This window comes from Nuphar pumila, chromosome 13, assembly GCF_984573655.1.
Source record: "Nuphar pumila chromosome 13, dmNupPumi1.hap1.1, whole genome shotgun sequence".
Taxonomy (NCBI): Eukaryota; Viridiplantae; Streptophyta; class Magnoliopsida; order Nymphaeales; family Nymphaeaceae; genus Nuphar; species Nuphar pumila.
In genome coordinates, this window is record NC_143261.1 from 83,338,811 (window position 1) to 83,352,069 (window position 13,259).

The 13,259-nt window shown below is 37.0% G+C and overlaps 1 protein-coding gene across 1 annotated transcript; it reads right to left on the reverse strand.

The window, feature by feature from the left end:
• Window positions 1–843: 843 nt before the first annotated feature.
• On the reverse strand, window positions 844–7,323 carry LOC149818912 (Mitochondrial transcription termination factor family protein). Its single transcript, XM_089984325.1, has 6 exons — window positions 6,952–7,323; window positions 3,198–3,288; window positions 2,933–3,120; window positions 2,157–2,849; window positions 1,586–2,054; window positions 844–1,127 (listed from the first exon to the last, which is right to left on the reverse strand). The coding sequence occupies exons 1-5, from the start codon at window positions 7,225–7,227 to the stop codon at window positions 1,740–1,742; spliced, it is 1,563 nt and encodes a 520-aa protein (XP_089840451.1). The 5' UTR covers window positions 7,228–7,323; the 3' UTR covers window positions 844–1,127; window positions 1,586–1,739.
• Between the last annotated feature and the right edge of the window lie 5,936 nt (window positions 7,324–13,259).

The window sequence follows — 13,259 nt, forward strand, 5'->3', positions numbered from 1 at the left end:
ACTCTATAAACTCTTTTGAAATGATATTTAATGAATGAATCACATTTTGTTTAGTGATCCTGGAATGCTCGTCCATAATTTCGTTTTTAAAGTCTTTCACTGTGTTTTACTAAAGAAAATGCAAATGTGTTTTATAAATTAAAAAAAAGGGGACAAATTTTGGATCGTGTCGCAACATGTCTAGCCTCATATTTTATGGTTTAAGACTATAATAATCTGCCTAACCCCAGCTGTACAGATTTTTGATATGTCATTACATTGGTAGGAGTCTGCCTAACCCCAGCTTGGTTATCCACAAAAAGGGGAAAAAATTACAGAACTGTTTGCCAATGGGTGTTGACATTAGTGGTGGCTTTGTCCTTTGACTAGCTTGGGAGAACGACATTTTCATTGATATATCAGTGATATGCAACTATCTTGATCAGATAAACTGTAAATTATGCAATCATGTTCTGTAAATTAGGCAATCGTGTATCGTTTAGTTGATGTGGTTTGTTGGGCTATAATGGTTTCCAGCCATCTAATTTGCAAATTATGTTCAGACTTGAGAATGTGAGGCCTGCACCTTTAAGTTGGCCATTATCAAGGCATTATCTTATGCAGATGGACTGTTTTGCGGTTTGGGAGTCTACGTTTTGACATGTAAGGCATTAGCATTTTGTGTTTCTGTTTTGCTTTGTTCCCCCTTTCCAGTGTGTCGAGTTATGAAGGTTTATTCTCTCTCTCTCTCTCTCTCTCGACTTTGCTCCTCCTTAGGGAGGGGCGATTTATCTAGTATATGCTGAAAGAACAGGCTGAAAGAATCTTCACAATGTGAATCAGATTTAGCTAGTACAACATCACAAAACCTGAAAATACTCTTATTTCATAGAACCTAAAATAATCTTATTATACAAGCTGACCCAAGCAGAAATTAACAAAAAGAGGCTCTCAAAGTTTATAATCAAGCTAATTCTTCACTTGAAACACATTTCTACCAAAACTGAACTACAAAATTGCAGATACATAAGAAAGTAGGCGCCCATCAACCACATACAAGGAAACTTGCACCATAAAAACTCATTGCCCCAAAGTGAGAGATGCCAAAAACTTCGTTAGCCATCAAAAGCCGCATGTCCAAAATGTGCCTGAGTTGGATAGAAGGCAAACAACAAAATCATGGAACAAGTACAGAACTTTGGTAAGATGAAGATTCAGCTTGTGAAGCAAAAAGCAGCGGATATATACATGCACTGGCCATCATGAAACCCAAAGCTTAAAATAATCCTTTGCCATGTTCCTTTTATGTTCAAGGGACAGTTGTGTTGGATCCATTGACATACATTGCAACCAGCATAATGGTCAATCAAACCGCAGAGCCTCAATTATCTTGAGACATTAGAAATGGCAACCAGTTTGTCTGAAACATCAGCCGACTTGACATGCCAGAGCCAAGAAATGCTTGGGCTTGGCAACTCAAAAGACAGACTACGACGACTCTTAAAGTTTTCCATCCAAAGGTGACAGCCACAGGAAAGTCTGCCAACATAATGAGTTGAAAACAAGTTATAAACCAGATTTATGTAGCAAGAACTCATATACTTACAGTTTGGCAAATTGGTGATCAAGATCATGATCTGGATTTCTGAATCAACCTTCAGAGCATATCTCACACTTGTAATTACTAGAAGTTATCGCAGCCTGAAACTTCAGCTTCATTTTCTCAATTAGAGCATTGACTTGACAGTAGTTGTCAATTTTTATGTCTGTTCATACTTCTTCGCAAGCTCTGCGAGTAGAAAGTCCTGTCTAAATTCTAGATACTTGTCTAAACTCGTTCCCGCCATTTTCTGACAAAAACTTTCATCAGTGAGAACCAACGAACTCAAAGGAAATGGCCCCTTTGGCACCTTCTTCAGTGAAACCAAGAACTTATGACGAGGTCGAATTCTTTGCTCAAGTGACAGGCTGAAGTATGTGGGGTACTTTGTCAAGGAATTAACCTCATTACGGAGTTCATTAACCAAGTACAAATATTTTGGCCTTAAATTATTCTCCAATGAAAGAGAGAGAACCTAACAAGAAATTAGTCATCAAAACAATGGCATATAAAACAGGAATGCCACAACAAAAATGAAAAGAGAGAATTCAATAACTAAAAAGAGGAATAAATTTACCTGTGTAATACTGGTCAACACTTTCAAGATTTCTGGATTGCGCATTCCGATGCTCCTCAAGAAGTTTATTCTTGGCAATATTCCATCTTCAATGCTGTAATGAAGAAGCTGTGGATGCTTTTTTACCATTTTTACCATGCTCTCTTTTGATGCTCCCAACTCCTTCGAGAGGAAGGAGAAGCGGGATCGCCAGGAGCTGTCAATTCTTTGAACCAGAATCTGTGGGCTCAACTGGACAACTTTGCCCAAATTTTCCTGGCTAATACCAACCTCTTCAACCAGATACCTGACTGTTGGCTTTAATGAATGCTCTATGCTATAGGAAAACAGAGATGGAGCAGACGTGATTGTCGGACCAACTTTAGAGTCAGGCACGCCAATGTTTACCAAAAATACAACATGTGGCTTCAGAATATTCTCAATTGTGTACTCCAAAACCTGAGGCTGCCTTAGAATTATCTTACCAACATCCCTGTGCTTAACACCAACACTCAACAGGTATTCTATCCTTTCACGTGCAGAAGCAACATTTATCTGGAGACTGGGCATATGTCGTTCATATATTTGGACAAAGTGAGACTCCTTCAGCCCAAATGTGCTCAAGTATTCAATTAAGGGAAACCATTTTTCATCAAAAACTAACTCTTCTGACATTTGAAGGAGTTTGCTTTCTGTCATAGTCCCATGCTTATCCTGGAAGTGACAGAAATCAGTGGAGCTCAAATAGATCAATGAGACAAAAAGCATACATCTGAGATTCTGAGGAAAAGGGATACCTTTCTGACACTACTGGCATATGCAGGACCTGTCCCCTGAAGCCTCTCTGTGATAACATTTCTAGAATTTCTATTCTGCAGGATGTTCTTATCATGTTTCATTTCTCTAGGATAAGGTGAATTGATCATATTATTTACAATTTTTGTATTCTTGCCATCTTGATCTGGTCTTGATGGTCTCTGAATGCCTGTTTGTATTGCAGAAAAAATTAAGCGACCATCTAAGTTTCTCATAAACCTTTCTAGATACACCCAAAAAATATACCTTGACGCAGGTCCTTCCTGGAATAAAAGCTCATAGATGTAGCACCAGCATCAGAATTAGCATCATTACCTTCGTTTTCAATGGTTTCATCCTGAAAATGATATATAAAAAAGAAAATAGTGATGAAAGTTGTAAGGCAACCAAAAGCTAGAAAAAGTTGTAAGAAAGGTCATACAAGTAAAATAAATGGGGTTCCACATCCATATTGGCTAGACCAAGTCATGCTGTGAAACATTTAACAGTATACAAAACTACACACATAATGATCCAATATCCACCATATAAGTGGTGCATTTGTGTCACTGGAACCCCTATCTTCGATGATAACAGTGCAAAGGAGTTCTACAGGGAAGCAGGGTATAATCTCCTTACACAGAAATGAAGTGGGAAAACAGGGATGAGAGCCATCCTCCTCACCCTCATGCTGCCAAAGTGGGCCTTGAGGAAAGTGTCACTTTCTACAGAAATCACATAAGTTTCCGTGTGATGGAAATTCCCCAAGGTGTAAAAATAACAATTCAAAATTTAACAAAATATAATAAGGTGAATATATAATAAGCTGAGATTTGAATGAGTTATGCATGCCATGGTGGGAGTTTAATTAAGCACATAACATAGAGCTAAACATGTGAAAACTAATTAGGAAGTCTCTTTTGGAACTTAGAATTCAATTAACTACGTGAAGATCTCTTGGACAAATATTCACATAATTTTTCCACACATACAATCTGGTGAAGAGAACCTCCGGTATGACAGTGAATGCCATCTGTTGCTGTTTGCAGGACACCAAAACCAACTACAGACTGACATTTCACAAGTTGTGTCTGGGACAATGCTTACTATTAAAAATAAAGTGTGGTGAGAACAGGATCCAGAAGTCAAGTTCCATCATGTCATGCTGCTAATTCCACAAAAACATAGATGAAAGTGGATAATTTAGAGTAAAACTCCCAAACTTTATACACAGCAAGAAAAATCAGTTGGGTCAGGGAATCATTTTCCAAAACGGTCCCCAATCTTTGCAGAAGAGTTTTGCATGTCAGTCTCTGAAGCAAGTCCACCACAGACTTGTACTCCACTAAACTAGAATATATAGAATTTAAGATATTCTCATGTTTTTTCTGAAATAACATCCAATGAAAGAAATAATGCAATGAAAGGAAACAGCTAAATGGTGCATAGATAGTCTTGTCAATATACAATTATAAGTCAGACAAGCCCTCCAAAGGCAAAACCCAGGCCTGCCTATGAAAAATATTTCACATATCAAGCTCTGCATCATGAGCATCCATTGAATACATTGATTTTAGATAGTCTTCAAAAACTACTACCGTACGCCAAAAATTTGCCACTTAACGTAGGTTCCAATAAAATGGGCCTGCATCCTCCAATAAGCAAAATGATGATCAGTATGAATTTATCTCATCATAGATTACTGGTTTATAAAATGTAGTTAAAGCACTTGTTATAAAATCAATAGAGCAACAACTCCTCCCCTAACAAAACATTGAAGGATACACTACGTGAGGCACTTCAACTATAACAAATTGTTAACTAGAAAAATCCTCCAACTGTTACAAGAACAGACAAGACTAGGATAAGTGTATTAAATTTATCTATCTCATTTAGAAGTCTACAATTGAGGTTTTCATACAAAGGAATGCACTTATTGCCTCCCTCTGCATGATTCTGGGTGCAGACAGAGACTAGGTTACTGCATTTAAAAAGATGCTTAGTCTTGTCAAAGCATTGGCATTGACACTATATTTCTCATTTTAGGTAAAAGATAACCTTCCATTGCTTACAAACTTCATGCCAAGTTTATTGCAGTAAGGACCAGAGTGGGTGTTGGAACGGAAGCAGATGGGAACTGCCCAGAAAAATGCACTTGCCTAGGAGCTGTCCACACATGTCATATGCACAGGAAAGTGTGTGTGTTTGTGTGTGTGCACACACAAAACTGCAACTAATAGTCCAAGTGCAACACATAAAAGGTTTTATAATTAAGTTCAACCAACAGTTAAGGAGTAGGTTTAGACATCTTAACCATCACAAGTTCACAACATATCTTGAAGGAGCAATACCATTTGTGGAATACTTGTATGAAGAAAATGTTAGACTTGTCTTGGACTGTAGATAACATTAGCTATTGTGGCAATGACCCTAAATTAACTAGAGCTATGATACTAACTGGTAAAAAACCTTGACAAAGGGTTCCCAGAAAGGGAAAAACAAATCCATAAACGTTTTGATGATTGACATGACTAGATCATAAAACAAAATCTTATTATGTTAATGAAATACATAATGGATCTGTTATAAGAAACAAGAAAGCGAACAAGCATGTAGTGGATTTTATTTGTTAATTGGAGGAATCCTAGAGTTCACAGAAGGCACCTGCTTGCATCATCATAAAGTGTCAAACAATCGTTAAATTCGTCATATATATGGCGGGTTATTGTATGCATTGCTTGAGCACATCACAGCCAAGGTGCTTGAAATTTTGAAAAGTACTGAAATACAATAAAAGATAAGATTCGGAACGAGGAGATACGTAAGAAGGTAGGTGTTGCACCCATTGAAAATAAGATGCGAGAGAATCGTTTACGGTGGTTTGGACATATTCGGCGAAGGCCTAATGATGCTCCTGTTAGAAGGTTGGAGAAATGGGAAAATATATTAGTTAAAAGAGGTCGGGGTAGGCCTAGGAAGACTTGGATGGAGATGATAGGAAAGGATATGAATGCTTTGAACCTCACCGAGGACATGGCATTGGATAGAAATGATTGGAGGAAAAGGATTCATGTGGAAGACCCAAAATGAATTTCTTTTTTGGTTCATATCGCTGACCCCAATTGTTTTGGGATGAAGGCGTAGTTGTTGTTGTTGTACTGTAATACCATGGCACGGGTTTTCAAGGTCCCTACTTTCTCCTCTTCCTTTCAAACAAAGAAAAGCCATACTTTGTTAAGAGAAGGAAAAACAGATATAAGACGTCAGTAAAAGCAAAATGATCTATCTACTCGTTTAATCAGCAAACAATTCAGCTCCCTCGGGCTGACAAAAGAAATCCTAGACAATTAGGATCTGTAAGGAGCCAAGAAACCACACAAAAGTCCAATCCCATTGACTCCATGGTATGAAGGATCGCCTTACAGAAGGCTTTATCTTGGAGATATTATTCATTCCTTTAGAACCAACGGTACCATGTATTTGACAATTCATCAGCCAACGAGACAACCCTACCCTCAAGCGATACACGGAGAAAAAAAACAGGCCTTCGCAAAAAATCAATGAGATGACGAACCAAATACTTCCTACAAATGACAATTTCAAGAATACTATATGACTTCAAGTGATGTCAATTCATTCAGTTATAAAATTCTTCACTTATGCTAACTAGAAATCCCACTCATCCCCAAAGAACCATAATAGAAATAGGTTAAACAAAAAAGCAGGCAAGCAAGAAAACCAACAATTTCCACAGTAGAACTTAGCGTATCATCCTAACAATTCATTTCTGCAGATGAATTACAAATACTTAAAAAAAAGAAAAAGAAAAAAACAATGTCCAAAAGCATTTGTCAAAGAAGACAACATTATGCAACAAACTAGAAGCCCTACAAAGAATGGTACCCAGAAAGCCAATGCACGAAACGCAGCACCATGGAGAGAGAGAGAGAGAGAGAGAGAGAGAGAGAGAGAGAGAGAGAGAGAGAGAGAGAGAGAGAGAGAGAGAGAGAGAGAGACTCACATCCGAAAACTTGGATAAATTTCCATCTTCTTCATCATCGTTGTCATCGGAGACGTAGAGTGGGTACCGACTCCGGGATTTTCGGTTGTTCTTCAGAATCCGGCGGTTCGAATGCCTGGAGAAGACCATAACCATTCTGCTTCTGACCTTCCTTTCCATTCCCCCGAGAAAATCGAATTGGGCAGCCTTCGACGTCCCCAAGTTGCTCGAAGCCGAGAAGAATGTGGAAGAAATGAGGGGCGTCGAGCGGAGATCGACACCACCAAGAATCGCCATGGAAGACAGCCTCCAAGCTCGGTATTTCGGAATACCCACCTCGTGAAACCTCTCAATCTCCCTCCGTTATCCTCTTCTCCTTCACCCCCCTCTTATTTTTTCTTGAAATTGAGAGAGAGAAATGCACAGATGGCGACGATGGATGTGTGTGAAGCTGAAGCAGACCACGTCTCTGATTTTCGGTTTTTTTCTTTCGAGAAACTTTGGCGGATGGACTTCGTGCTCTGCTTACACGAACGACTGGATTATGTAGGGAGTCTCGGAACTCTGCTTTGAATTTGAACCGGACTTGTGCATCCTTTGCCTACGTGATGTCATAAATTTTGCCGACATTTTATTGCAATATTTTCAAAAAGCTGATAAGTACCCAAAAATGCATTTTTTTTAAATATCGCTTATATTGAGGGCACTATATTATTGTTGTAATATTCATTGAAAAAGATTTTTGTGGGGTCTTATAGCTTATATTTTTATTTATAGATTTATATCGAAATTATATGTAATATATATCCATATATTTATTGAAATATCTATACCAAAAGCAACTGGCTTCTATTCTAGTTGAGGTTCTATTCATATAACGAAATCATAGTAGTCGATGCTATGCAATTTGTGTGGCAAGGCCTCAACAACAAAAAAGAGCTATTCTTTGCTTGTCTAGCAAGAACTGTAGCTAGGACCGTTTGGTATAGAGAGTATTAGAACCGTTTATCGTGCTGCTGGGAAATGGAATCCGGCTCAAATGAATTATCTATGAACTTGTAACCAGTTCACATCAAGAATATGAAAAATAATTCATGGTCAACCTGAAAAGAAACCCATGATGATTGTTGGTTCAACGGAGTTGGCATGTTTGTTTGACCTGCATATGAATATGAAAAAATGGAGGATTTCATATGTAAACCCCTATTTTCATGTGTAAATTGGGTAAAACAAATGATGCCTTAGAAAAAGTGACCCGCTGGGTGGGTGGGGGTCGGGGTTGGTGTTATGCATGCACCTGCTATCATGATCTACCAAACTACAAGTTACTATCGACACTATTAACTATGAAAAGCAAGAAATAGAGTTTAGAGAGGGAAGGAAGAAGAGAAACCAAGTTTAGAGTAATTAATCAACCAAGCTGATCACAAAGCTCCAAAATAAAGTATTTTTTTTATTTGTATTCAGAGAAACCATCCTAAGCGCAAAGACCTGGCTCAACCTACCGTACTTATGATCGTTGTCCTGTCAACACGTAAAACTCAGAGGGCTTACCCCTCAACCCCATGGAGTTGCCATGGGATTTGAACCAAGGCTGCCCATCAAACGGCCTAGGCCCCATCCCACTATGCCAAACCCCTTGGGTCAAAATAAACTATTTATACTTGAAAAAAAAAACCTAATCCTACTGAAATTCAAACACAATCCAAATAAGATGCAAAACTAAAATAGACCTATCTAGATCCAAATGGGATCCCGAGACTAATACCATCCAATTAGATCAAATAAACCATAATCCTGCTCTAGTCCTGCATACAAAAAAATCAAAAACAAAATGAACCCATAAATGGATCCTAGACTTGGGTACATTCTGCTCTAGTCCTGCATCATTCTCCCTAGTTTGGAATATTGGACATGCTCACTTGTCGACATATATGCTCATTGTCGATGTAAAAAATGTCTAAGGTAGACATAAGCCATGATCAATAGATGTCGCTCCTGATGTTGAATACTTGGTAAATCTTCAAAATCTAGGATCGTCCCTCGAAGAAACTAAGGTAGTGATCGCTTGCTCATATACTCTGACTGAAGCAAATTAGTTGCTTGATTCACAGAAAAAATCTACAATCTATCAATTACTCCTACGCTACACTATGGAAAACTAGAGATCTAATGAAATATGCGAAATTTGAAGAAAATACTCAAATTCATTCATTTATCTCTTTGAATACAAAACCCTCATAATAACATATTTACACTAGGAAGAGAATCCTTAATTTAATATGGATCCAAATCATAGCTTTGATCTAAACATAAAAAGGACCCATATATGGATCCTGGACATGGGTATATCCTACTCTAGTCTTGCATCATTACTAATGCAAATAAGTTGCCTGATTTGCTAAAAAATCTATGGTCTATAAACTGCTCCTACACTACACTATGGAAAACTAGAGATCTAATGAAATGTGCAAAAATTAAAGAAAATATTCAAACTCATTCATTCATCTCTGAATATAAAACCCTCATATAACATATTTATACTAGAAAGTGAAACCCTAATCTAATATGGATCCAAACCTTAACTATGATCCAAACATATAAAAATCCAAAAAAAGTGGACCCATAAATGGATCATGGACCCAGGTACATTTTGCTCTAGTCCTGCATTATTCTCCTCAGGTTGAAGAAGACTCATATCAAGTCTGGCTCGCTTTTGCTTCTTCCAATTTCTTTTAACCTGTGCAAACCATTCCTCTAATACAACTCTTAATGCATAGATATCTGGCATTGGTTGGATCCGGTCCACAAAAGTTTTAAACATGATGAACATAAATATGTGATCTATTAGTTATTGATCTAGAAGGGTGGCAAATGGATCGACATATAAGATTTGAGCCAAACTAGAGAGGTCCATTTGGATCAAACTAGGTGAGATTGGGTACGTGTTCTTCAACTAGGCTAGGGTATATAACTGTTTTTTACATAGGTTCTAATAGAGGTTCAACTGGTTTGGGTTTCAGAATGGAGGATCCACAAGGCCTAAATGGATTTTGATTCAAGACGGGTTTGTTTTGAGGTTCAAGTGTGGGTTGAGATTTGGATCAGTTTCATTTGAATTTTGGCACCTAATGGGATTTGGTAAAGGTTTCAAATAAGAGTATTTGGGTTAGGTTCTTGTGAAGTTATATCTAATTGAGTTTGGATAGTTTTGGGAAGAGGGGTGAATAACAAGAACCTGGTTGTTAGAGGGGCTCAAAAGAAATGTGAGAGGGATGGGGTGCATAATTTGCCAAAATTTATCATAGAATAGATATAAATAACATATTTGTGTTTGTTGATATCTTATTTTAGGAATGTTATTGAGACTATATCTCAACGTTTGTTTGTCTTTTTTTAACAAATGAGGTATTGTTGGAAAGGAATTTATGTCTAGTTTCTTATTTCTTTTTGTGTTTTTTAGAATCTTTCATTTTATGGGTTGAATCATCTTCTGAAGATAGATTATTTAGTTGTTTCAGTCTGCAAAGTATGTTTCTATTCCAATTTTGGAACTCAAAAATGAAAATTCTAGAGAGTTTTTTAGTTTTGACTCAAAACATGAAAGTTATAGTTTTGTGTCTCTGCTTTTAAATGATTATCAAAACACAAGTTTTTGACATTAGATCAGAGAGATACAGATCTGAGAAAAAAGACTATTCTGTAAAAATAGTTACATATTTTAAAAGAAGTTTGCATGTATAAAAGTTAAAAAGGTCTTTTTAAATTTATATATTTATGATTTTGGGCATAGAAAGAATATAAAAATTATAGAACATTTTAAGAAATATATCAAATTGGTCATACAATATGGTCATTTTGTATAAATAAAACCCAAATAAAAACACTAAATTGGAACTAGATCCAGATTGCACACTGCTTTACTCCTGCATCACAACATGGTTGAATTGAGTCAACACAACTTGCACCATGAGATCCCAAGCAAATCGTCCCTCCAATCATTTGCGGAATATATATAGCCATTCATGAGCTTCTATAGAACACCAGAAAAAAAAGAAGCTGTCCTTTACAGGAGTTGCACATTCGGAACCCTACATCAGTGGCATGTTTAAAAATCGTATACCACTGGGATACTTTACCCTGCTTGTCGACAAGCAGGTGCATCTAAATTCTCTGATGGCTTGTTTGTTACAATGGCGCCGCTGAGATACACCTTCAAAGTGAAAGGCACACCCGCAACCCTCTGGGGTGGTTTCCCCTTCCATGTGAAAAAAAAGTGTATGATGTATACCTGGTTGGAGACGGTTGTTATATACGGATGCTAATAAAATCTCGGTCACCTATATCAGTTGCTTGCAAGCGACTAAGGCTGTAATTCTTTACAGGAAGTCACAATCCCTCTTACCTCTCAAACAATCTGTTTCAATCGTCTTTCAGTTTTCTTCTTTCACTAATTTCTTTTGGGTCATGTCCATTTTTCTCACTGTCACTGCGACGGACCAATCCATATCAGCTGATAGTATATAATTATAATATATTATGATAAATACAGTTGTCAACAAACAATGAGCTTGTTTGATGTAAATGGGGGATGACTTTGTTAAATCTGACTTACACTTGAATCCACATCCAGCTGTCTCAGATGGAGGTGGATGTGGACTCAACCCAGCAAATCCATATTTGACCGATTCTAGCCTAGGTACCAACGCCACCATAACATGATTCAAAATGAAAACAGACATAATGTCATGTCAAGCATAGACTTTTGATGGTTGCATAGTTAAGCTGTTCAATCTTTTCCAAGGGCGTTGGCCAAATAACACCCTATATATATATATATATATATATATATATATATATATATATATATATATATATATATATATATATATATATATATATATATATATAGAGAGAGAGAGAGAGAGAGAGAGAGAGAGAGAGAGAGAGAGAGAGCGACCATTTTTGTTTTATATTTAGTATAAAAAAGTACAAAACTATTGACCTTAAAATCACATAGATGCATTCAGCATGGTTTGTTCGTTAAAGATCAAACTTTCGAAGAAGCTTTTTCGATATAAAAACATGTTTTTTTAAGTGGTGAAATTTTGATTCATTATAAGCTGTTGATTTTTAAAGCCTTTAAAAGACTTGTTTATATGTCATAATCACATGATTCAATTTTTTTTTCTACTAGACAAACATTGAAAAATCACATGTATAGGGCCCGAATCCGATCTACAAAAAATAATGTAAAATATGTGAAAATAACGTGATTCCTACTCAATAATTCCATACTTTCATTAGCACTAAACCATTAACCCTTGTTTGGCTGTTCCAATAGTTTCTATAATAAAGACGGTGAGATTCGTTGCTTTGACTAGCAGTCAGATGCAATGTGATTGCACAGAAAAATGTGTCGTTCCAATTGCATGAAAGACACCTGTGTGAACTCAGACTGTGGGGTCCCAAAAACTTTGACAAGCTCTCAAGTCGAAGGGAACAGGTGGCATTGCATTGCACCCGATCGGCTGACCATGATCTACCGAAATCAAGTTGTCTTAAATTGCACAAACATGACCGTCTCACGGGTGTCGCAAATTAATCAGATTTTAGACGCTAAAGGAGCATCCAATCTGTGTCTGATACCAATCAACAGATAGAACAATGACACACGGAGACTTCATTTCAGTTGGTTTTTCATCCAAACTAAATCCAAACCGTTCGTCTTTCTATAACATAGCAAGACCAGATAATCGAACATTCAAAAGAGTGGGCTACCCAGTAAAAAACCAAACGAAGAGGAGATACAAACGCCAATTCAGGTAGTCCATGGATTTCATTTTCAACACGAAAATCAACAGAGATAAGAACAAAAAAAACAGAAACAAAAAACTACACATACTTTCCACAAAAGTGCAATATACAAAGCCACATTTTAAGCATGGGGATCCATAAAACACCCAAAAAAACTTTCACAAGCATGGTCCTTACGTGACCCACGAACAACCGCCTTTGATCTACATCATAAAGAATAAAGAAATACCACCAAATATATCCAAAAAACCTAACATGTTGCCATTTTTTAGCACAGAAAACCACACCGAAATTATTCACAATATATAGCCGCTTTTCACTTTCTAGAATCTACACTCCACCACCAGCACCACTGAATTTAGTAACAGCACATGCACCAGAGACACGGATGCTTTCAAAGACGTACGTGGGTGGCCTCTCTCTCTCTCTCTCTCTCTCTCTCTCTCTCTCTCTCTCTATATATATATATATATATATATATATATATATATATATATATATATATATATATA